Source organism: Helianthus annuus, chromosome 17, assembly GCF_002127325.2.
Source record: "Helianthus annuus cultivar XRQ/B chromosome 17, HanXRQr2.0-SUNRISE, whole genome shotgun sequence".
In the NCBI taxonomy this organism is placed as follows: domain Eukaryota; kingdom Viridiplantae; phylum Streptophyta; class Magnoliopsida; order Asterales; family Asteraceae; genus Helianthus; species Helianthus annuus.
This window is the reverse complement of record NC_035449.2, coordinates 21,074,022-21,097,653: the sequence shown is the minus strand read 5'-3', so window position 1 is coordinate 21,097,653 and position 23,632 is coordinate 21,074,022. Positions and strand designations below refer to the sequence as shown.

Below are 23,632 nucleotides of genomic sequence, written 5' to 3'. Positions count from 1 at the left end.
ACACGCGTTTTTATTCGATAGATGTGATGTTCTTTAGTTATAAACTTATAACACTACTAGTTTTCGTGTTTTGTCTTTTAGTAATTTACTTTTCAAAAAAATAAAACGAAACCGAAAAATATATAAATCAAACAATGCAAAGCTCGAGCTATGGGACAAAACTTTAAAAAGACGATATATTATTGTTATTATCAAAATATCCATTTTCATACACACTTGAAATCACATACAATTTCAAGTCAAAATATTAGATCACGAAAAAAAATACACATATTCATAATCATAAAAACAATAACAATAATCAACTTCTTCATCAATCATCATCGTACGTCGTCATCATCATATACAATACTACTTGTCATCTATGTCAAAAGATCATTCACCCATCCAAGATCAGGACCATTCACTGAGCTCTCATTACAACCATTCTGCCTTAAATGATCACCACCCGTCATCATAAACTGCTGTTCACCACCAACACCTCCATTGCCATTGAAGCAAGCATCCATCCATGGATGGTTCAAGTTTTGAAACTCATTCTCCTCCACAGTCATCGCCTCCATTGACCTCATAAGCTCATTCAGCGTCTCTTGCTGGATAGCACTGTTGTTTCTCATAAGCTCATTCAGTGTCTCTTGCTGGATAGAGCTAGGATTTCCCATTGAAGTCGTACCGAAAGAGTCGGCTCTAGCGAGCCGGTCCGCGAATCGGGAGATGGGAGAAAACCCGGCTCCGGACCGGGCCGGAGAGAAAGGTGGTGAAGCAGGTGGTGAAAGTGAAAGATTTTCAAGATCAAGATTAAGAGTTGAGGTAGGCGAAATAGTGTGATGCGCATCTAAATGGCACCGACAATGCGTGCAACACTTCTCCACCGGAGCCCGGGTGGGCTCCGTTGGAACCACACGGAGCTGACGCTGCGTATGGGCGAAAAAACAAATCTTCCGCTGGCAGTTCTTCCCGTCTTTACACGCTTCAGTGCGATAACGGGAAGGATGAAGCCAGCATTCAAAAACACCATGAGCAAACTCACACAAATCACCACGGCTACAATTCCCACGTCGAAAGTCCGCGCACACAGTACCTAAGTAGTTATACCTGCGCGGACATCTCCGGCGAGCCTTCTCGCCGGGGTGAGCAAACGGGCAGTCGGTCCAATCATGTGACCGACTCCGCGTACACTTCCGCACCTTGAACTCGTACATACGAAAATGATCAGCAGCATAAGGATCACCATCTTCATCATCTGAAGTATTGTAAGGAAGAAACTTCCTTAACAACGTCTCCTCGGGCAGAACCCGAGGAGAATCGGTCTGTGACATGGCGTCCAAAAACGACTCAGGAGAGGAGGCAGAAGCACGGCGGCTGAGGAGCTTGCGGGGTGGGATATCAATATCCCAGAGTGATTTCTTGTTGGTGTGAAAAAGTGGGTTGAACTTGTTATCAAGGCAGCTACTAGCCATGATGAGGATGAATCAGTTGTGTGTGAAAGAGGCGAAGAAGAGGTAGTTAGATTTATAGGGAGAGAGAATAGAAGAGAAGGATGACGAGGATTCATGTATGGGTGTGCGTGGCTAAAGAGAAGGCATGCAGGGGGAGCATGTGGCACCTTAATAGAGACTTTGTTGCATGTCTTTTTTTTTTCTTTTCTTTTTATTCAATGAATATTTTGTTGTTTGTTTTTTGTGGGTTGTTTTTTCTTGTGATCTATGCAAACATGTTCCTTTATGTGTATTCTTCCCCCTTAGTATATATTATTATATAGACTCGCTGCATTTAAATTCATAACATTTTATTTGGTGAATTAAAACTTATTATATATATGTGGAAGACAGTAGATGTAGTGAAACACGATTTTTTTTTTTTTTTTTTTTTTTGGGAAACAAGAATTAATTGCAACCAGATAATGATGTGTGTTATAATATTATTGTTATATATCATATATCATATTTCGTGTTTACTGAAAAACCAATCTCTTGATTTAAAATTATTTCTTTATTTAAAAATATATGTCTTGTAATTATGTGTGATATATTTATAAATTATATGTGACACACTTAGATCAAACCAAATATGAAATATCCAATGATCCAAATGTAAAGTGTAACAGAGTGTATGTATCTAAACACAGTGATGGTTTCGTAGGGTTTTTTTAGATTCATATATATTGAAAGTTGATCGAAATTGTAGATTTTCATACGACTATATTCTACTTGTAACAATATCTAAGTTGATACATAACATCAGTACATACGGTCTTTCCTCGACCAATAGATCATGTGTTTAAGACATACTCGAAAGCATTATTTTTTTTCTTTTAAGTACAAGCTTCCTAAGTAAACTAAGTTTTTGATCAGGTTGTGTTTATAGGATGTCAATCAGAGCACCTGCTCTATGTTAACGTCGTTACTGGGTGAAAACCCTAAATGTTAACGTCGTTACTAGGTGAAAACCCTAAACTTACCCTTGCCAAAGTGTGATTCTATATATTTTTTCTTTCTTTAACCATTTTGTTGTGTTTTTGTATGTCTTTGTGTAAATGTAGGGTGGTTTTAAGTATTTTAATAACTCATTTTATATAAGGCTGTAAACGAGCCGAGTCGAGTCGAGCTCGACCCAACTCGAACTCAATTCGAGCTGGCTCGGCTCGAGCTTGAATTTCAAATCGAGCTGAGGTTTGAGGCTCGAGCTCGACTCGATTAAAATTTGAGCTAGCTCGGCTCTGCTCGATCTAGCTCGAACTAACAAAGAACCACAAAATTTACTACTTAAAAGCCTAAAAAATGAATCTCTTTATAGACTAAGACCCATAATTACAATTTAATTTAACCAAATGGCTAAATACGCAAGTATAAATAGTTAGCTCACCTTGTACATTGTCTTTACCTTTTTCATAGGGGAGATGTCGCAGCCCCCGACCCCTGCCCCGGTAGCGAGCGGCCGCGGGACACGCTCAGTGCGGGTGGTATCGGTGTTTATTAAGTTGGCAGCGGAATTTATACATCAGTACCGTAGTTAGGAAGTATTTTTATCAGAGTTAAACACCAAACTTTTATAACAATAAATGAGATAAAACCCAAGTTTCATCTGACAATATATTTGTAGGGATAAACCTTAATTTATTGAAAACAAAATCTCTCTTTTCAGTCACTTTTATAGCCACAACTTTAAGCCTTCAGTGCTCTCCAACTGCCTTCTATTAGCTTCACATTAAGTTACCTGAAACGCGTTTTAAAAAGATTTTATCAGCAAAGAAATATCGGCGAGTGCATCCCAGTTTAATCAAAACAGTTTTATAACTTCACAGTATTGAGAGCGATTACAATGTTTATATCTACCCAGTTACTCATTCAGTACTGTCAATCCTGACTTGTGGGTCATATTACTCATTGGCTAACTCTTTGTCTAATAGTAACGGATTTCAAATAATGTATACAAAACCCCAACATACCGGCAGTAATTGTAGAATACATAGACTTAATCACTGTTAAGTATAATTGAAAACATTTGAGGTTTTTACAAAAAGATTTGCAAAAAGGGGAATGACTCACATTGTCGACTTTGGTGATACTACTATAATTTCCTGGTGATTCTCCTGGTTATTATTTATTAAAACTAAACAATGCACACGTGTTAGTAAGATAACCCAAATCATAATAGCCATACAACACGAGACAGAACTCCAACGACTGAGTCAGGCAGAGCCTTGACATGCGTTACGGAGCCCTAGATTAATCGGGTATGATAACAAATACGTGATCGGGGGTTATAATACTTACAACGAGGAAGAGCTTCGCTTTTTAGGGGTATAATACCCGAGAGTTTTAGCCTACTATATATATTAGAGAGAAGAAAAAGATTTTGAATGTTTGAGAAATGAGGTCGAAGCCTCAATTTATAGGCCTGGACGATGGCGGCTCGCGCCCCGCGACGGCTCCCTCTTCTTCTTTCGTGGCCCGCGAGCTAGGCTGGCTAGGGCCTAGCCTTGGTGAGTCAACTCACTAGCTTTGACGCGTAACCGGACACGTGGCAGACCAGGGTCCGGCCTGGTGTTACTCCGTCGCGGCCCGTGACTCGCACGTCCAAGGGGGTCGCGCCTCGCGAGAACCCCTATTACTTGTTTTTATTTGATTTTTATATATATTAAGATTATTTAGGCTCGTTAACGAGTATTCGGGGTATAATAGGAACGTTTAGGGTTATGTTAAGGGGTTTTAGGAGGGTTGTTATATCCTCCCCACTTTGATTTAAATCTCGTCCTCGAGATCTACTGGAATAGGTGTGGATATTTATTTTGCATTTCTAATTCGAGCTCTCAAGTGTATTCTGGTCCTCTCTTAGATCCCATTTCACTTTAACCAGAACTAGTCTCTTGTGTTTGAGATTCTTGATTTTTCTATCTTCAATCTGAAGTGGTTTCTCTATAAACTTAAGTTTCTCATTTACCTCTATGTCCTGAAAAGGTATCATTAATGATTCGTCTGCTAAGCACTTTTTGAGATTACATACATGAAACACATCATGTATTCCTGCCATTTCCTCTAGCAGTTGTAGCTGATATGCTACTGGTCCTATTCTTCTAATAATCTCAAAAGGTCCAACATATCTGGTGCTTAACTTTCCTCTTTTAACGAATTTGACTACTCCTTTCCATGGAGAAACTTTTAGCAATACCTTATCTCCAATTTGAAATTCCAAAGATTCACCTTCGTGTTAGCGAAGGAAATCTATAGGTAAACGTGTCTAGGAATGAGTAAGTATGTATGTGAATATGTATAAAATTTATATTATAGAAAGTTGTGAATATGACATGTTAGGATAAGTATATGAGAATAAAAGTAGTTAGCAAGAGCTCATAGGTATGTATGCATGTATGAATGCATATACATGTATATAGGTGTATGTGATTGTATGTACGTGTGTAGGAATGAATGCATGTATGAATGTACGTAGGAATGGTTTCAATACATTGAGTATTGACGATTACTAATGATGTGCCTTGAGATTGGGATGTAATGCAGGTATGAGGTCGTTGGGTTCATGAGGAATTGAAGCCGATCTTGGACAAAGAATTTAAGAGGATAATCGAATGAATCCAAGTTTATATTGTGGAATGTTATACGCTTTTCAATTATATAGAATAATGTTGTATGGTGATGTCAATGACTAACGGTTAAGTTGTGTATGATGTCCACAGGAACCACAAGGATTTCCTCTATCACTAATGAAGATAAGCGGCCGTAGATCGAGTCAAAGAGCAAGGATTGTACAGAATGAACACTCACAAAGCTTGAATTATGTAACGCTTTGAAGTGTTAATTAAACGTGAATGTTGTAAATTCCTTCTAGTAAATGTTTGACATTTTTGTAATTGAGCCTTCACGTAAGTAATGTAATTAATAAAGAAAGAAATTTTAAGGCTCGTATTTCCGCTGCGTTGTTTTAAGGTTAAACGTGTTAAGGTCTTACAAAGTGTTCCATTTTTCTTAAAATGGTTTTCCCATTTAATATTTTTTCCTTAGGTATAGTAGGGATGAGCATTTGGTACTGGGTATCGATACCGAATTTTCAGTACCGATTTTTTTGAGTACCGGTACCCAGTTTTGAGGAATTTCGATACCGGTACCATACTCATCCCTAGGCTATAGGGTGTGGTCATAACCCTCACTCTCAGGACTACCATGACCCTCAACCATTCAAAACCACTACCATAAGAGTATGATCATAACCCAAACCACTATCCCCTTATTTATTTTAATTTATTTTTGTCTAAAGAAAAAGTAAGAAAATCTTAAAAAATGAAAAAGATGATCATGGTTGACATAGTTTACTTCATGAGACCCGTGATGGATCAGGCAGGCAATAGGTGGTGTATCCTTTCATTAACCTCAGGTGGTTTTGAAAAGTAGTTTTTTTTTTCTCAAGATAATTGGCAACTCATGATATCATATTTCAACATTTTCCATTTGAACTCATGGTTGCAATATTATTTATAGTAATGATAATTATTATTTAAAAACTCGATTTATTGTGTTATAACAATGAATAAGTGTGATTTGTTCTTTTCTTATAATTCTTATTTATCAACCAAGAAAACTTTTTAGAACCACACCAATTTTCTTCTTTTATTAGATAACTAAAGGTTTATATTTTTTAGCTTTGAATTTTGGAAAATTGGTTTTTAATAAACCAACCTTTGCCCCATTGGTAAATAATAATCCAACCTACAGAATTGGTATATAATAATCTTACCTATCAACATGTTGGTACTCAATGAACTTCCATTAGCTTTTTTAACTGAAGTTAGTTTTTAAGTTTTATTTATTACACAAACAGTCCTTGTAGTTGTAATTTACTAGTTTTAACTATGAATTAATAGCCAAAATGGTCCCTGAGGTTTGCTCTCTCTCCAAACACCCTTCTTTCTCTTCTTTCTCTCTCATCTCTGTCGAACACCACCACCACCACCGCACCGCCACCACCACCACCGCCAAAGCACCAGCACCAGCACCACCACCACCACCACTACCGCACCGCCACCACCACCACCGCCACCACCACCACCACTACCACGCCACCACCGCCACAGCACCGCAATCGTTGAGTTTTTGGAAAATATGGATATATAGGTATACTTTACTCCACTTTTTAATAATTAGTTTTGTTGCACCCGATATTTAATTAATTATTTGACTTCTAAATAATAATAAGTAGAACTAGCTAGGTCTTTCAAACACTAGAAACCAATAGTATGCAAGAAATAATATGCAAATAAAAAAAAATACTTACAGTTCCTCCTTCGATTATCGGAACCTCTCCAAGAATTGCAGCCAAAAGTGTGGACTTGCCCGATCCTACCTCTCCACAGATAGCTATCTTTTGACCCAATCGAGCCCGTAAATTAATGTTCCGTAAAGTAGACTTCAACAGATTCCCATCCCATGAAAGACTCGCCGAATCAATAAAAATATTGTAATCCAAGCCATCCTTGCTCACCTTCTGTCTCACATGAGCACTCTCCAACTCAGGTGCTTCCAGAAAATTCAAGATTCTGGAAAAAGCTACTTTTGCTTGAATAAATGCCCCAATAACATCAGGGATGGTTCTAATGGGATCTTGAACCAATCGTAAAGTTGCCACAAATGTGAAAACATTGCTAGCATTTAATGGAATCCCAATAAAATAACAAGCCCCAAAAGTAGTAATTGAGACCAAAAGAGGTGAAGACCAAAAAAGAAAGTTATTATAAGCTCTTCGAAGCTGAACAACTGTTAACCATTTAAACTCAATCTCACCAAATGTGGCGCGCTGCAACTATCTGAAATGCAGTTGACAGCTCAACCATCTAGATCTGAGGTCATCACTTATTGCACCATATTGATTCTCATTTCTCAGTTAAACCTCACAAAATCACGACTCCTTTGCACACTCTTTATTCCAGTAAACTACGAATCACCGGAGATGATGAGGCGGCGGTGGTGGTGGTGGTGGTGGTGCTGTGGCGGTGGTGGTGGTGGCGATGCGGTGGTGGTGGTGTTCGACAGAGATGAGAGAGAGAGAAGATAAAGAAGGGTGTTTGGAGAGAGAGCAAACCTCAGGGACCATTTTGGCTATTAACTCATAGTTAAAACTAGTAAATTACAACTACAGGGACTGTTTGTGTAATAAATAAAACTTAAAAACTAACTTCAGTTAAAAAAACTAACGGAAGTTCATTGAGTACCAACATGTTGATAGGTAGGATTATTATATACCAATTTTATAGGTTGGATTATTATTTACCAATGGGGCAAAGGTTGGTTTATTAAAAACCAATTTTCCTTGAATTTTTTGTTATAAATTCATATCTTAATTTTGCTTTCAGATTTACTAAATAAACGACAATTTTATTAGTTTCAAAAATGTTATTTTTTTCCACAAGTCCTTACGTGCATGTATCTTCCGGTTGTTACATCAAGTGCCAGTGCTCTAATAAACTGAATCAACACTAACTGATAGCCCGTTGCCAAGGTGAATTATCCCGCTAGTACTTTTCATTTATGGTTATTTGATGGTAAAAAAAATACCTAGATAATATTAAACTCTTCCATTATGAAAAGAAAAAGAGAAAAAACAAACACTAACATCGCATCGAACAACAACAAGAAAACCATTCATTTTGTATATTTGTCTTATTCTTCGTCATTTGCGGGTGTTGGGCCGGTTGTTTTAGAATTTAGAAAAACGGTGTTTTTTCTCATGTTAATTTTTTTTATGTATTGCTAAATTCATATCGCTTTTTATGCTTATAGTTTTCATAAATTTTTATATTATAATTTGTAAATAATCAACAATACAAATTTTAATTTTATTTGATTTATGGTTGAAAATCTTTCGTTAACTGCTTTAAAACAGCCAAAAAATTGAATTGAAATACTTTTATACTAAATTGGAAATAAATAATCTCATCTAACTCAATTTGGCTGATAATAATCCCAAGTCAGTTATTGGCAGATAATAATCCGAACTGATCAATTTTTTTTGTAAAATAGTCCGCCGTTAAAATAACTTAACGGAGTTAAGTTTTTTTTTTCTGAATTACAAACCGATGTTTTAGGGCTTTTGATCAGAACGAGGATACGAGTCGATTGATGTAAAACTTACCTCGAAATACTGCCACAACCCACGAAAACGGTGCTTCAATTCGGGTGTTTAAACTTCCAATTAACAAAAATCAAGCCATTTCGAGCACAATTTCGAGGTAAGTTGTACATCAATCGACTCGTATCCTCGTTCTGATCAAAAGCCCTAAAACATCGGTTTGTAATTCGGAAAAAAAAAACTTAACTCCGTTAAGCTATTTTAACGGCGGACTATTTTACAAAAAAAAGTTAATTATTGTTTTCGTCCTTGTGGTTTGTCAAAAATCACTATTTCGGTCCATTAGTTTAAAAATTGCGATTTCAGTCTCTGTGGTTTCACTTTCTTAATCATTTCAGTTCATCTCGTAACCATTTCAGTCCCTATACTTAACAGACCACATGGACTGAAATGGTTACGAAAATGAAACCACAGGAACTGAAATTGTTACGAAAGTGAAATCATAGAGACTGAAATCGCAATTTTTAAACTAATGGACTGAAATAGTGATTTTTGACAAACCACATGGACGAAAACAGTAATTAACTCTTACAAAAAAAAATTAATCAGTTCGGATTATTATCGGCCAATAACTGACTTAAGATTATTATCGGCCAAATTGAATTATGTGGGATTATTTATTTCCTATTCGCCTACTTTTATTATATAACTTAGGGAATAGCAAAAATTATTAAAATAATCACTTGACCAGTTAAAATTACCAAAATAAGCAAACGCCACCTAATTTGGAGGCTAAGCCAACAAATTTGTTGGAAAAAATGCCGGCTTAGCAAATGTTTCGCTTAGCCAATGTTTGTCGATTTTATAATAATAAAGATTGATCAAATATCATACGCGAGTCAGGGGTTTTACTATAGTGAGCTGGTTGGAGTCTCATTCGTGACAAAACGTCATACGCGAGCCGTTAGCTAGGAGTTTTACCACAGTGGTCTTCGTGTGGTGGATTCCCCCTGGAAATGGTGACGAACCGGGTCACCAACGCTGTCTGCGATTGAGGGCATGAGTGGTCTTTTGCTTATGAGTGTACTGGCTAGGCTTTGTTGAGCATCAAAGAAAAATAGTGTAAGAATAAAATTTGTCCTTAAAAAATATATTTTTATATTTTTTCCTTTAGTTAATTTAAGTTTACGCATTTGGTAGAGTTTAAAATGTCTAGTGCCACATCATCAGGCTATGTTACAGCCTTCTTGTGATAATCACATGAAGTTCACATGCCGACATAGTGACTTTGCAATTTGCATAACTGGAAAGTATTCAGCAGTATAAATACTTTTGTATTTCAGTTTAACATAACCCATGTTTTTCTACATTTTTTAATAAATACTATTAAACTCAACAACACGTGGTAGAAAATTACAGGAAAAGATTCCTTGGATATGATCATCATATGAATCAATAATAGCAAATCTGTTTTGAAACCAATTATCAACATGGAAACAAGAAAAGAGTGGAAGTTGAAAGGAAATAGTGATATAAAAACTGCATCTTCATTCTCAATCGCTCGTGTGATTGCAGATGTGAAGACAAACATCAATCTAAGTGATGAAAGACCAGTTATACCTCTCAGCATCGGAGACCCTTCTATATTTCCATGCTTTCGAACCCCTCAAGTAGCACAAGATGCAGTAGTTGATGCTTTAACATCTGCTAAATTTAATGGTTGTGCACCTAAAGGTGGACTTGTACAAGCAAGAAGGTATGTATGTATGTATTGATTTAGGTATGTATTTGTTTGGATGATTAGTGTGATGTTTATCCAATCATTTGATCAAAGTTATATAAATTGAGCTAGTGTTGTTGTATATATGTTTGAGCTAGATGATTAGTGCTATGATATGTGATTTATCTGTTAGTTTCTAAAAATGAAGGAAGTTGTTCCCATAGTCAAAAGATCTTCTACAGGGCAACAAAATCGAAATAACATCAAATTTTCAAAAATGTTACACTACCGTTGGAGCGTCAAGGGGTCGCTACCCCTTGTTATAACTTACAAGGTATATCCGCCCCTGGAGCTAGTGGACTCGTACAGTCGTACCTGACCAGCCGGACATTCAAAAGGGCTAGTAAAGGGTATACATGCACTACATCTCGAGTTACGGGCCAAATCCCAAAAGTAATGGACAAAACGTCTAAACGATCCGCCACATCCTGTGGCAAAAGCCATCATAGGCAGTTTGTCTTAATTGTCGGACCCAAATTCCATCACTCGAATTCGGAGCCACGATTTCAAATTTAATGTTTTTCCCCAATTTTAATTTATTTCATTTTCTATGCAAAAACGTGTGAATATTTGATTTGACAAGGTTACAACTTTACACGATTATTTTGAAGTTATATTACGAACTGAAACCATTGCAAGTTATGGGACTTGTCTCACATCGGTTGTATGGGTAACAAATGGGGGGTTTATAGACCACCAAATGAGGTCTCTCACCTACCAGACTAGTCTGTTGGGTTGAGTTCTCCGGTTTAAGCTATAACATGTCACTTTTTAGTTTGAATTGGTTTGGCCTATATTTGGATTTACCCTTATAAAGAGAGTTTTGACATTCAATATTATATCAATTTTCTTCAAGAGTATTTGCTTTGCTTATTTCTGCTGCATTTCCCAACTCACATTATTTTATTTTATTTTATTTTTTTTTGTTAAACTTGTTATTGCATAACACAAATCTAATATATAACCCTCTTTGGATGTGCATATGTAACATATCCATAAAATATATAATAAAGGAACAAGTCTTTATTCCCCATACACCCCTATAATCAATTATTATGGTGTAACAACAGGTCTGTAGCTGAGTACCTCTCTTGTAACCTCCCTTATAAACTATCACCTGATGATGTTTATGTGACCTCTGGTGCCAAACAAGCTATTGAAATCGTATTAACTGCGCTAAGACGTCCAGATGCAAATATATTACTTCCTAAGCCTGGTTATCCAGCATATGAAGCTCTTTCGGTTATTAATCGTCTTCAAGTCCGCCATTTCGACCTTCTTCAAGAAAAAGACTGGGAGGTAGACTTAAATGGACTTGAAGCAGTGGCAGATGATAACACCGTTGCTATGGTCATTATCAATCCCGGGAATCCTTGTGGCAATGTATTCACACAAGATCATCTGAAAAAGGTGGTTAAAGATATAAACTATATTATATAGTTATGTGTTATTGTTTTTCTTTGTAATTTTTTTTTTTTTTTTTTTTTTAAAGATTGCTGAGACTGCTAGAAGGCTGGGAATATTAGTGATAGCAGATGAAGCATATGGTCATTTGACTTTTGGAAGTAATCCATTCGTGCCGATGGGGGTGTTTGGTAATATCGCACCTGTTTTAACCCTCGGGTCTATATCGAAGAGATGGATGGTTCCTGGATGGCGAGTTGGTTGGATAGCAAGAAGTGACCCTCATGGTATTTTTGAAGAACAAGGGGTAGGTCTTTTATTTATTTGCTAATTTTATCTATGTTTATTATCTTAAATATGTATTTTGTTTTCAGATTGTTGAGTGCATCAAGAGGTCTCTTAACGCCAATTCGGATGCTGCAACGTTCATGCAGGTATATGATTAAAAAGGATTTTATTTTATTTTTTGAAACATCTCAATTATGTTCTCTAGTGATACAATGATGTTTACGCTATGAGTATAAATTATAAAACATGTGCCGCATGTTTTTCTTTATGTTTCTTTGAGTTTGATATCTATGCATAAACAGTTTTCCTTTAAGTTGATCTAAAACTAATACTAACATCACTTAAGTGGATTGTTACTATAATCCTGGTGTTTATGGTATCAGGCAGCCCTTCCGCAAATTCTTGAGAAAACCACAGATGATTTCTATGTGAAGACGATCAACATACTAAAAAAAGATGCTGATATGTGTTATGAACGGTTGAAGGAGATCCCGTGTTTTACATGCCTAAAAAGGCCTCAAGGATCACTCTTTTTTATGGTATGCTAGATTTTTGTCGGAAGTTTTTAATTCTGAATTTTAACCGTGTTGATGGTCGACGTTGAAAAATGTTTATTATTACAGGTAAAGTTAGACATGTCACGACTGCAAGGCATAAACGATGACATGGAGTTTTGCTCGAAACTTGCTAAAGAGGAGTCTGTCATCCTTTTGCCAGGTAAGCTAGTTGTGTTTTGAAAGAGATATTTCAAAAGCTAACCACAAATAAACAAACAAACGTAGTAAAATCTCACTCATAACAAAAGCTAATTCATATGACTTTTAAAGTCAAAGTCGGCCTCATTTCGATAGAGATGTCTATTAGAAGTGTTGAATGCGGTTTTAACTGTACGTCGAGTAAGAGTTGATGATATTTTGCAGGGTTTGTATTGAGAATGGAGAATTGGGTACGCGTCACATTTGGAATTGAGCCATCTGCTCTTGAAGACGGGCTTGCAAGGATTAAAGCATTTTGCCTGAGGCATGCAAGCAAGTGCTAGAATTGTTCTGTTAATTTCAAGATATTGTGTTTATATTGTCCCGACAACATGGACACGAAGGATGAATATCGCACATGAGAAGAATATTAACCGATTAGTGAAACCGTGTGTATCTTCCTTAAAGATGTCAACAACAGTAGATATATATACTTGTATTCTTTAACTAACCTTATACAAATAGACGTCTTGCCTGTCAAATCTTTTTTGTCTTGTATTATATTATTATAATAAATATAACAAACTGTGTTTTCGTATTACATAAACTAGGATTAATATTATCTAACATTCTATATAATTATGTCTCCCTTCTAATTTACAATGCAAGTTTTAGTCTCATAATGTCCGTAATGTATATAATAGACTTATTACTTTAGTTTTATCATTAAATTGTGCATACTAAAGATTCAGCTGAAAGAAACAATATTGCAAGAAACAAGAATTTTGTGGGAGATGGCGAGTGAGGGTGGCCACACCAACGACGCAACCGCTCGGCGCCGAAGAATCGCTGAGAAGGGATCTGACCGTTTGGCTCTAATCACTGGCGGCCGGGCCCCGAACCCTCCTCCTACATCTGCAGAAGCTTCGTCCCTACACTCTTCTAATGCCTCTCTTACCGGTATGTTTCTTGCAATCCGTCTTTATATTGATCTGTTTTTGTTCTCTCCTGATCAACAACTATAATTGAATTCTTATGATGTCACGTAAGATTTCAATTGTGGTTGATTTTTTATTTGTTTTTGATATTCTTGGAACCTCTTAGTTTTGTTGCATTGGATCGGTATATTGTACGCAAAATATATACAAACCAGATAATCATCTACCATAGAAGTGTGGGCATTAGAATATGTTCAGAACTTGTATTTGTACGTAGGACATACGTACAAATATATCATGTTGCCGTGACACTTTTCAAAGCTCGGTACCGGTATTTGAAGATAAATACCGGTGTCGAATAGGTACCGTACCGAACCGGTACTGAAAACGTAAAAAAAAGTCGGTATCAAAAATATTTTGATTTGAGAAAAATCGGTACTGGTACTGGTACCATTTGATCATCCCTAACATACAATTAGTTATCAAATGAAAGTGCTCCTATATATACATACACAGATAGATACTGTGACAATGATTAATAATTTTTTTTAGAGAAGAGGTAACAACACTTCCTAAAGAAAGTTTTATCAGGTGGGTCTCAACAGGTACAATTAAACATGCTTAAAACTTGATAATTATTTCAAATTCTGTTCCGGGTTCATTGGCATCAAAGGTTGGTTTTATGTGTTGTATTTAAGGTTTTTGTAGTACACATAGAGCGGCATATAACCTTCAAACGTGTTGCGGATTATGCTAATGGGAATGCGTAAACATTTACCACTATGCAATGTTATGACTTCAAAACAGTTAAACGCATAGCATAAAGTGGCCTAATATTATTATTTCATATTAGTTGAGATCATTGACACCTTAAGAGAATTCAAATACATTTTCTTATTACCGATTAACTGCTTAGCATTTGGAGTGTTTCTTTTTGTGTAGCAGGATATGGTTTCTGTATTTGGTCCCTTACTACTGAGTTTGAATTGGCATTTTGATTATGCTCCAAGGTGTTTATTTCAAATTCTAAAGGTTCCTTCTATCCTTAAGGAGCGGCTTGACTGTACAAAAATATAAGCTAAAACTAGAGCCACCCAATTTCTGTAGTGCTTAACTTCGTTTGATTTTTAGATTTTGATAAGGAGAACAAATAATCAGTATACTAATAAAGGTTTTCTTCTCCATAAAACTTGTTCATATACAAAAAATGCGTATCATCGTATTCTCATATGTTACATTTCTAAGCTAAAAACTATATTATTTGTTTTTATTTTGCAAAAGAGGCCCGATTGTAGAATCTGCTTTAAGCCCAAAAAATAGTTGCCCCTGAAGCCCGTTAATTATTACACATTCCCGAATGAATATATAATTTGGCCTAGAGTTGGAAAACTCACAACTTATGGAAATGGGTTGACGTCATAACATGAAACTTTATACTTTGGGCTGACCCAACACTTTAGCATTACTTTCTATGAATATCTAACACATTATAATTACAAAACTATTACAACTAAAAGTTTTTTAATAATTTCTATGTTGTATACAATTAAAATAACATTGTGCTATTTAAAAACGTTTGGAGATGCCTTATAACGATTTAAAGAAACTATTTCATAAACATTGCAGACGAAAACATGTCTGAAATTGGAGGAAGCAAGGTTCAACCGGTTTCACGCAAATCCGAATCAACTAAAATTGAAGCTCCTAGTGAGAACCGATCATGTCCCCCGAAATCAAAACATGATTCAAGTTCGAAAATGAAAATCTATCTGTACAAAACTGTGAGCCCAAGTCAGTTACAACCCGCCATTTTAGCCTCACAGGATACGCGACGCAAGTGTTCCTTTTTCGCTGGAATCGTTGCATTGCTATCATATCTCGGGTTCCCTATTCTAGGCAGCTACATTATAAGAAGCATCATACTATCCAGGCCACTTGTTCTACTTTTATTCATCAATGTCAGCATTACTGTTGGACCTCTTCTTTTGGATGCTATGATGTTGATCCAGAAAGAGCTAAACAACCCAAGGGAGGAGGCGGATTTGCCAGATAATATGGGTTCGCCGTTCGAGTGGGGTATGTTGTTCAAAGCCGGTTTAAGTGCTTTGTTCATGGATTCGTGCATCTATTCTGTTGTCGTCATTTGTGCTACGTCGTTGTTCCAGAAATTCGGGTTGTAGGATATCCTTTCTCTACCCGGTTTCCTACAATGTTGTCTCATGCATTGGTTAATTTCCTAATTTTGTTAAATTTCATGAAGAAAAACTTGAGCTTGTCAATTTTTCGTTAGTGATTGTAAGCATTTATATATTCGGCTTTTGTTTTGTGGTTTATGTTCATGTGTGTAAAATGTACACACCAACCACCTTTTAATTATGTAAAGGTTTAACCCACAAACTAATTTTGATTAATAAAAGAACAATAGTCGTATACAAAAAAGGTGTTGGCGTATATAAACATAACACTAATAAATACTAACGCTCTAAGTAATAACTTTAACCTAATTAACTAAAATATTCTAGTTGTTACAAAGGTACAATATTTAAAAGACTACAAAGACTAGTGATCAGTGCTTTGTTAGATTTTAAGTAATAACTAACTTTCTATTACTTATGTTTAGACATTTTGTCGGATTGATTGTTCCTTACGAATTAAGAATGCTTGTCTTGATCGAATTCAAATATGAGTGAGCCAAATATCTGGTGAATGGATATAGTAAAAGATGGAAATACACAAGTCCTACAACCAAAACTAAATACAAGATGCAACAAACGGTAATCTAAAGTGATTATAACATACATACACATATTTGTGTGCGCGCGCGCGTGTTATCATCACTTTTAATTAAATATTGCACCTTATCACGTATATGTATACATTCATGGTTGTGTAATTTAGAGGAATGTATCAAATCGTATGCCAAGGCACGTGGCGGTAGAAGATTCGTCAGGATAACATATCATACCACCCTACAATGGAGCCGAGTAGACGCAATCCGATGCCCATGCCCACATTGAATGTAGATGCCTTTTCCACCAATCAGAGTAAAGGTGACGCCAGCATACACATACACATCATTACACCGAATGTTATCCACCAATAAGATGATAATATGTGTCACCCAAACCGTTAAGGGCATGAGGACCACCACACTTGGGGAAAGCGACACCTAACCAAGTTCACTATAAATAGAAGGGTTTACACGTCATCCATTACATCATTACACGATTCCTTGTCTCAAGGAGTATCACAAACTCCCTCTTTCACGCCATTTATTACTTTAGGATATCAGTTCGCTACGTCGTATCACAAACTCCCTCTTTCACGCCATTTACACGTCATCCATTACATCATTACACGATTCCTTGTCTCAAGGAGCCCCACTAGCTCGCATACCAACAATCAACCAATGGGAGCAACACCGTTTGCCCGTCCTATGCATAGGGCTTATCACAATAAGTGCAAAAAAGGATGTTTGCCGTATTTGAGCAATGGGCAAGGGAGTATAGGCTCTCTGGCTTGTGCACCCAACTCAATTTCAATGAAGCCACACCTCCAACAAGGAGTGCACAACGAACAGAAGTAAACCATGAAATTCGTCATCAAGTGGATCCATCAGTCCTTGATGGATCGAAGGATTTTTCGCAGCCTTATAAGCCAGATGTGTTCATCGAAAAGTCAAAATTCACGCCACGCATAGCGCAGGACGATTTCACTAAAAAACCAAATGCCTTCGACAGTCAAGACTATGTTCACAGCTCTGATCCAGACGATCCCCTGAGCGTTTTCCTGACTGCGGGAAAGATCATGCGCTGGAATCTCCCTGCGTGGTGCCACATGTTTGTTCAAACATTAATGGGACCAGCACGCTTGTGGTTCGATAGCTTACCAGCAGGCGAGATTGATGACTTAAAGATCTCTTGGATAAATTCAAGTTACACTTTAGCCAGCAAAGAAGACACACTAAAGCAGTGGCGGAACTAGCCCAAAAAGTTAGGGGTATCCTAATTTTTTTTTAGGATCAGGGGTATCCTTTATATAACAGAAACGGAGTTGAGGGGTATTTTTACACTACGAAGACGGGGTTGAGGGGTAGCCCGTGCTAACCCTATTTACACTCTAAGTCCGCCACTGCACTAAAGATATCGGAGATATAATGTACATAAGGCGCAAGGATAACGAATCCATGGATAACTATATCACACATTATATTCAAGAGGCACTTCAAATAGGCGGTGTCACGGAGGACATAAGGGTGAGGGGGGCACCCTCGGTGACCCCATGCGGGGACCAAATCCACCGAAGAGGGGTGGTGCCGCCATTCAATCGGCGACCAAAATCGGGGACCAAATTCGGGGGATAGGCACCGAAGAGTGGAGGAGAGAGAAGGTGGGCCCCCATTCAACCAACCAATGAATTTTTTTTTTAATAAAAAAAACAAGTCACCTAGAGGGGAGTGCCACCATCAAATTGAGGTGTGAGTGGAGTTTAAGAGGGGAGTTGACGTGGCATAATCTGATTGGGTGTGCGTAAGAGAGGGGACTCCCCTCTTAGGGGAGTGCCCCACTCACCCTAATGAAGTTGGGATTTATTCAAGGTGCCAGATCCGATAACCTGTTACAATGCCTAAATAGACGAGATGGTATGCCAAAAACATGGAGCGGTGTTATCGAAGCGGCCAAGGTATATGCGCGAAGGGAAAAGACGATCTCAAACAATGGGTTGTTAGAAAAGAAAAAAAACGACCACCGACAAGACAACCCTAGGCATAACAATACCATAATAAACTATAGCGGTAAATACCGGTGTTGTGACGAATCGAATTGATTTTGATCGAATACCAACTATAGCGGTACTATCCGAACTGTTATAGATTTTCGTTTTATGGTTTCGGTTGCTATACTAGTGTCGATATCATATCATACTGATACCATAATAAACTGAATCGATACCGACTGAATTTCCGTAGTAACACGCAAATGGATTTCACTAGTTTAAGATAAAACTTATGTTTTTTTACCTGCCAATTTAAAACAAAATTTATGTGAATTATAATAATTTACATACGAGACTAGGGATGAGCGTAGTACCGGTATCGTACCGAACCGGTACCTGTACCGAGAATACCGGTACCGAAATTTGTCAAAACTGGGTACTGGTATCGAAATATTCGGTACCGGTATTTGAATGTTAAATTCGGTATTTTCCCGATACCGATACCGAAAATTCTAAAAAGTAAGTACCGGTACCAAAAAAATTCGGTACCGGTACCAGTACAGGACCGGTCCGGTACCACGTACCAAACACTCATCCCTCTACGAGACACATTTACCCCACTACGCTCAACCACAAAATCTGTCACCTTTTGTCAAAAGGCTTCTTACCGTTAACAGATCCAGCAGCACAAACTCCAAAACCCCATCATATTCTTCCCCACCCTTCTTCTCATCACAAACAAATTTCTCCCAACGGCTACCTGCAACAACCCTTTTATACTATACCCCCAAACCCTTCCCTCTTCAACTATTCAACTAATCAATGGATTCACATTCACCACACCGATCAGAACCTCGAACCCGAACCAAATCCGCATCCCGCCTGGCTCGAACCAGTACTCAAGAACCATTACCAACTCTCTCTCTTGATCTAGTCTCATACTCCCCCACCAACACTCTCTCTCCTTCCCCTACTAAACGATCAAAACCCCGAATCATTGATATAATATCCGAAGAGGTATCTGACCCGCATTTGGCTCGTAGGCGGTGCAAGAACCGGTATGCGAATGTGGGTTCGCCTAGAAACAGTAGACGGTCCAGGAGGCGACTCGAGCAAGAGATTCGAGACGATAGAGATAAAGATTTTGTTTATGTTGATGATTTGGTTGTTGTGAATAACAATAAGGTTAAGAAAAGGAGACAAAGTGGGAGATCTAAGAAGGAGAAACTTACTTCTTGTTCTTCTGTTCCATCTTCTGTTCAATCCCCAAGTAAGAATTCATCGAATCTGTTGCGGTTTTCGTTCGGTTTTTAATTCTTTTTCGGTAATTCTTTATTCATGTTTATGGTGTTGTGGTTTGCACTTGCAGAAGGAAATAATGATGTTTATGGGTGTGATCTCGATCGAATCGGATTGGTTGTTAATGATCTGATAATGTGGAATGATGTAGCAAAATCAACACTTTGGTTTGGTTTTGGTTCCCTTTGTTTCATATCATCCTGTTTTACAACAGGTGTTAGCTTTAGGTAAGTCCAAGTTTTTGTTTTTACTAAATTGCCATTACCTCTGTGCACCAATGTTATTTAAGTGGGTTTGATCTTTGTTTTCAGCATGCTTTCTTTAATCTCTCAATTGGGTCTTTTGTGTTTGGGTGTTTCATTCTTCTCCAATATGGTTGCTCAAAGGTCAGACAGATAGATTGTTTGTCGAAATATTGTAATGTTAGTGCCCATTTAGGGTTGGTCTTGTTTAACTTGCTGTGGGATCACAAACTTGCAGAAATGGTATTAGAACCAATAGAGAAGTTAAGCTTAAAGAAGACGACGTTTTGAGAGCCGCTAGAGTTGTACTTCCTGCGGTAAATTTTGCGATTTCGAAAGCGGGAGAACTGTTTTCAGGGGAACCATCTATGACCCTTAAAGTAAATTCAAATCCATGTTTACTATTTCACCTCAGTTTACACTTTGCATTGCTATAAACATATGGTATGTTTTCAGGTGGCACCATGGTTGCTTATTGGATACGAATATGGGCATATTGTAACATTTAAGAGGCTTTGTGCACTTGGTAAGATAAATTTAGACATGGGTTTTGGTTTTCGACCCGATATATAGCACGTGGTTTATCATTGGTGGACGCTTACGGTTTGTGTTTGCATCTTTTAGGGTTCTTTATTGGCTTCACGGGCCCAAAACTGTATTCGATGTACTCGGTCCAAATATGCAAGAAAGGTGAGATGATGAATTAATAGAAGCTATTTGAATCTAGATGATGTTTTAAAAAAAAACAAAAACATTTATAGTCTAAATGAAACAGGTGAAAACATGAAAGCAAGGATACTGGAAGCATGGGGAGGTTGCTCTCATAAGAAAATAGTTGCAGGATCAGCTGTGACAGCCTTTTGGAATCTAACTTCAATTAAAACCCGCATTTTTGCAGGTAAATTTTCTTATTTGTAAACGATAAATGATTTGAAATTAGAAAAGAATGGCACCAATTGGGTCTGGTTTGTGTGCAGCGTTCATATGTTTGGTGATCTTTCGATGGTATAGACAACAGTTGACATGGACAGAGGAAGTTGAGGAGGAAGGTCAACAGCAGGTGAAGAAGACGTTGACTTTGGTTGAAAGTGTGAAAGTAGACTAGAGATATTAGTAGTGACTATTTTGTATCCTATGTAAAATGCAATATAGCTTATATAATAAAATGAATCGTTTTATCTTTCAAACCATGACAACCGAATATATCTCACCATGGCACCCAAGCATAACTTGTTGCCTGTAACCATCATTTTTGGCAACCGGTTTGATTTATGTATAAAAAGTTAAAAACCGATTAGTAAAAATCATACATCAGATTGAGATGTTATTTAAACATTTGGTTTAAAATAAATACATCTTCAAAATAACAAATCCACTACATCCTTGTGCTCCTTCGGATTCTAGTTGTTGCAGCCTGCAGGCTAACCGAAGAATGATATCTTTATGAACCTATACAAAGTCAAGTAGCAGATTGTGAGATATATTTAACAAAAGATTGCTTTGAAGCAAAACAAAATATAATCAAGTACATGATTAAGTTTCCAACAAAGTTTACTTAAACATGAGACGGCAAAAGAGATTATAGACACAGAGATTTTTATCAACTAAAAAAGATACACAACAAAAAATTAATTATGAATTGTTTGCATGAAAGAAAATAAAAAGTCACATTTTCTTATTGTTAAAATTTAAAAGGTCCAATTTTTAGATTCACTTTAGGCTTGAGAATATGGTGGCACATTAGATCATCTCGGTATGTTGTTAAAGGCATGCTACTCTCATTGATTTGTCTACAAAGAAAAATATACGATTTGTTAATGAAGATTGGAGCATGTCCAAGATAGGTTGTTGTTCTTCTTAAGGCGATGGAAAAACATTACAGTTTGGCAATTGTTTACCTAGTAAAATAGTCGGTTAAAGTCCATGCAGAAACTGCAGTCTATAACAGCAGGACTAGTGAGATTTGGAAAAAATAGAACAAAAATTCGGAAAATGTAATGGAGCTTAGTTGTATCAATGAGAGTATATCATGTTCTAAATGATACAGCTAAAGCTCCATTACGTTTTCAAAATCTTTCATCAACAGAGTGTATCCACTTTTTGTAGATAAAGCAAAATAATACATATCCGAAAAGCATATCCACTGTCGTTGCAAGCAGTAGTGATCACTAGCCTACGTATGAACACTGAACACATCAGATCATTTGATTGCCTAAGTAATGTTTCTACACTTAAGAAATAGAGAAAATGAGACATGGAACAATTGTGTGTCCTCTTGAGTTATGCTATCGGCTAGAAAGCCTACAAGCTTTGGATTGGGAAAAACATCAAGTCTTTACTTCGAGAATCTAGATATGTAATGTTCCATGAAACAATTTATCCACAATGTGAATAAGATATTAAGATCTTCATATCACTATCTCAGTAGACAATATATTAACATTTGCTAAAAATGAGCAAACTCAAAACTTATTACAAAGCCACTTCAAAATCAATAACCTAAGGGCTCCAAATCACTTCTTGGAAATTAATATTTCATTAAACACTTACATCCTAATATCCAAACTCCACAGAATCATAAATAAATAAGCAAACATAAAACTAAAAAAAGTGCAGTCTTAATTACCTTCAGGGAGACAACCGTAGCTGCGGCAAGAGGTAATGAACGATGATGAAGTAATCAAAGCCGATGCAGTAACAGTATGAAACGGTTGCACGGCTTGTAAACAGACGCTCAATTCAACTGGACACCTTCAAATTAACCATCAATTAATTAAAGAGGTTGACATTTACAGGTGTATGGTTGTGTTGTTTCTGTTATACCTGAAGATGCGATGAGGAAGAGGTTTGGGGGCTGAAGATCGAAAAGTTGGGGTTTTGGCGGCTGTGGAGAGTTTGGCGGCCGCGCTACGGACGGAAGATGATCGGAGAAACGACCTGACGGCAGCACCACCGGCCATTTTGATGCTTTATACTGGATTTTTTTGAATTGGATCGGCGGAGAGTGTAAACTGTAAACCCCTTTGTACAGAAATTGTGTTGTTTATTCTTGACACCCTATACTTTAGGAAATGTGCAAGTGTACCACCTGATGATATAAGGGTCACAACCCAAAGTATTCAAGTTACCCATATTGCATCAATCTCAAACAAGTCGAGCTGCTTGCGAGCTACTCAAGATCAGCTCGAGAAAAGGCTCAAAAAGAGTTGAGCTTTATTGAGTCCGAGCCGAGTTTGGGCCTAAAATAAAGCTTGTTTATTTATCGAGCTCGAACTCGAGCCTCGCATGTGAACAGAGCCGTTCCAACATTTTTGTAGACCCTAAGCGGACTATGAAGCGGATGCCCTTTTGCAAAACATATAGAGATTAATAGAAAAATTAGCTGCTAAAGGTAACCTACGTTTAGTAATTAGCCCTAATCTTGCCCATAAATTCTCCTCTAATCTCGACAAACCCGACGCCATGAATGATTACGGTTAGTGATAGCCGATAACCTAGAAAATCGTAAGAGCAGGTTGCGATATGAGGTAAGAATGATTCACGGAATTCGGATGAGGTCGAGTGGTAGATGGTTGCTACAGACTACAGTTATGTCTGTGGTTTAATTTCGAAACTGGGTCTTAAATATTGGCCTTTTTTCCTAAACAATTTTTATCTGTGTAACTTTATTAAAAAACATGGTTTAGGTTTGCT

General features: G+C 37.2%; 5 protein-coding genes across 6 annotated transcripts; 3 read left to right on the top strand and 2 right to left on the bottom strand.

Moving 5' to 3' along the window:
* Positions 1 to 162: 162 nt before the first annotated feature.
* On the bottom strand, positions 163 to 1,520 carry LOC110925986 (zinc finger CCCH domain-containing protein 2). Its single transcript, XM_022169769.2, has one exon. It carries the CDS (start codon positions 1,458 to 1,460, stop codon positions 363 to 365), a length of 1,098 nt encoding a protein of 365 aa, XP_022025461.1. The 5' UTR covers positions 1,461 to 1,520; the 3' UTR covers positions 163 to 362.
* An 8,464-nt stretch (positions 1,521 to 9,984) lies between these two features.
* LOC110922226 (nicotianamine aminotransferase 1) lies at positions 9,985 to 13,342 on the top strand. Its single transcript, XM_022166533.2, has 7 exons — positions 9,985 to 10,333; positions 11,428 to 11,767; positions 11,850 to 12,068; positions 12,136 to 12,195; positions 12,433 to 12,588; positions 12,673 to 12,766; positions 12,970 to 13,342. The coding sequence occupies exons 1-7, from the start codon at positions 10,068 to 10,070 to the stop codon at positions 13,086 to 13,088; spliced, it is 1,254 nt and encodes a 417-aa protein (XP_022022225.1). The 5' UTR covers positions 9,985 to 10,067; the 3' UTR covers positions 13,089 to 13,342.
* Positions 13,343 to 13,538: 196 nt separating this feature from the next.
* Positions 13,539 to 15,862, top strand: LOC110923149. Its single transcript, XM_022167325.2, has 2 exons — positions 13,539 to 13,704; positions 15,309 to 15,862. The coding sequence occupies exons 1-2, from the start codon at positions 13,539 to 13,541 to the stop codon at positions 15,860 to 15,862; spliced, it is 720 nt and encodes a 239-aa protein (XP_022023017.1).
* A 3,222-nt stretch (positions 15,863 to 19,084) lies between these two features.
* On the top strand, positions 19,085 to 21,126 carry LOC110921882 (reticulon-like protein B17). The gene is made up of 8 exons (XM_022166203.2): positions 19,085 to 19,668; positions 19,768 to 19,924; positions 20,009 to 20,083; positions 20,178 to 20,319; positions 20,396 to 20,465; positions 20,564 to 20,629; positions 20,715 to 20,837; positions 20,917 to 21,126. Exons 1-8 carry the CDS (start codon positions 19,221 to 19,223, stop codon positions 21,042 to 21,044), a joined length of 1,209 nt encoding a protein of 402 aa, XP_022021895.1. The 5' UTR covers positions 19,085 to 19,220; the 3' UTR covers positions 21,045 to 21,126.
* Positions 21,127 to 21,152: 26 nt separating this feature from the next.
* On the bottom strand, positions 21,153 to 22,972 carry LOC110921883 (protein NUCLEAR FUSION DEFECTIVE 6, mitochondrial). 2 transcript variants are annotated; one of them, XM_022166206.2, is made up of 3 exons: positions 22,763 to 22,972; positions 22,566 to 22,690; positions 21,153 to 21,388 (listed from the first exon to the last, which is right to left on the bottom strand). In XM_022166206.2, exons 1-3 carry the CDS (start codon positions 22,897 to 22,899, stop codon positions 21,381 to 21,383), a joined length of 270 nt encoding a protein of 89 aa, XP_022021898.1. In that variant the 5' UTR covers positions 22,900 to 22,972; the 3' UTR covers positions 21,153 to 21,380. The 2 variants fall into 2 exon arrangements, with proteins under 2 accessions (XP_022021898.1, XP_022021897.1); XM_022166205.2 differs by lacking the exon at positions 21,153 to 21,388 and adding an exon at positions 21,823 to 21,878 and having other exon boundaries at positions 22,763 to 22,964.
* Between the last annotated feature and the right edge of the window lie 660 nt (positions 22,973 to 23,632).

Bases quoted from the DNA above. Each gene is read 5' to 3' on its own strand.
- LOC110925986 (XM_022169769.2), bottom strand. From the start codon at position 1,460: ATGGCTAGTAGCTGCCTTGATAACAAGTTCAACCCACTTTTTCACACC.
- LOC110922226 (XM_022166533.2), top strand. From the start codon at position 10,068: ATGGAAACAAGAAAAGAGTGGAAGTTGAAAGGAAATAGTGATATAAAA. The intron at 11,768-11,849 runs GTGGTTAAAGAT...TTTTTTTTAAAG, and splicing joins CACAAGATCATCTGAAAAAG to ATTGCTGAGACTGCTAGAAG. The intron at 12,069-12,135 runs GTAGGTCTTTTA...TTTTGTTTTCAG, and splicing joins GTATTTTTGAAGAACAAGGG to ATTGTTGAGTGCATCAAGAG.
- LOC110923149 (XM_022167325.2), top strand. From the start codon at position 13,539: ATGGCGAGTGAGGGTGGCCACACCAACGACGCAACCGCTCGGCGCCGA. The intron at 13,705-15,308 runs GTATGTTTCTTG...TAAACATTGCAG, and splicing joins TTCTAATGCCTCTCTTACCG to ACGAAAACATGTCTGAAATT.
- LOC110921882 (XM_022166203.2), top strand. From the start codon at position 19,221: ATGGATTCACATTCACCACACCGATCAGAACCTCGAACCCGAACCAAA. The intron at 20,084-20,177 runs GTCAGACAGATA...ACAAACTTGCAG, and splicing joins TCCAATATGGTTGCTCAAAG to AAATGGTATTAGAACCAATA. The intron at 20,320-20,395 runs GTAAATTCAAAT...GTATGTTTTCAG, and splicing joins AACCATCTATGACCCTTAAA to GTGGCACCATGGTTGCTTAT.
- LOC110921883 (XM_022166205.2), bottom strand. From the start codon at position 22,899: ATGGCCGGTGGTGCTGCCGTCAGGTCGTTTCTCCGATCATCTTCCGTC. The intron at 22,691-22,762 runs GTATAACAGAAA...GTTAATTTGAAG, and splicing joins CTTCCTCATCGCATCTTCAG to GTGTCCAGTTGAATTGAGCG. The intron at 21,879-22,565 runs GTAATTAAGACT...CTGCTGTTATAG, and splicing joins CTACGGTTGTCTCCCTGAAG to ACTGCAGTTTCTGCATGGAC.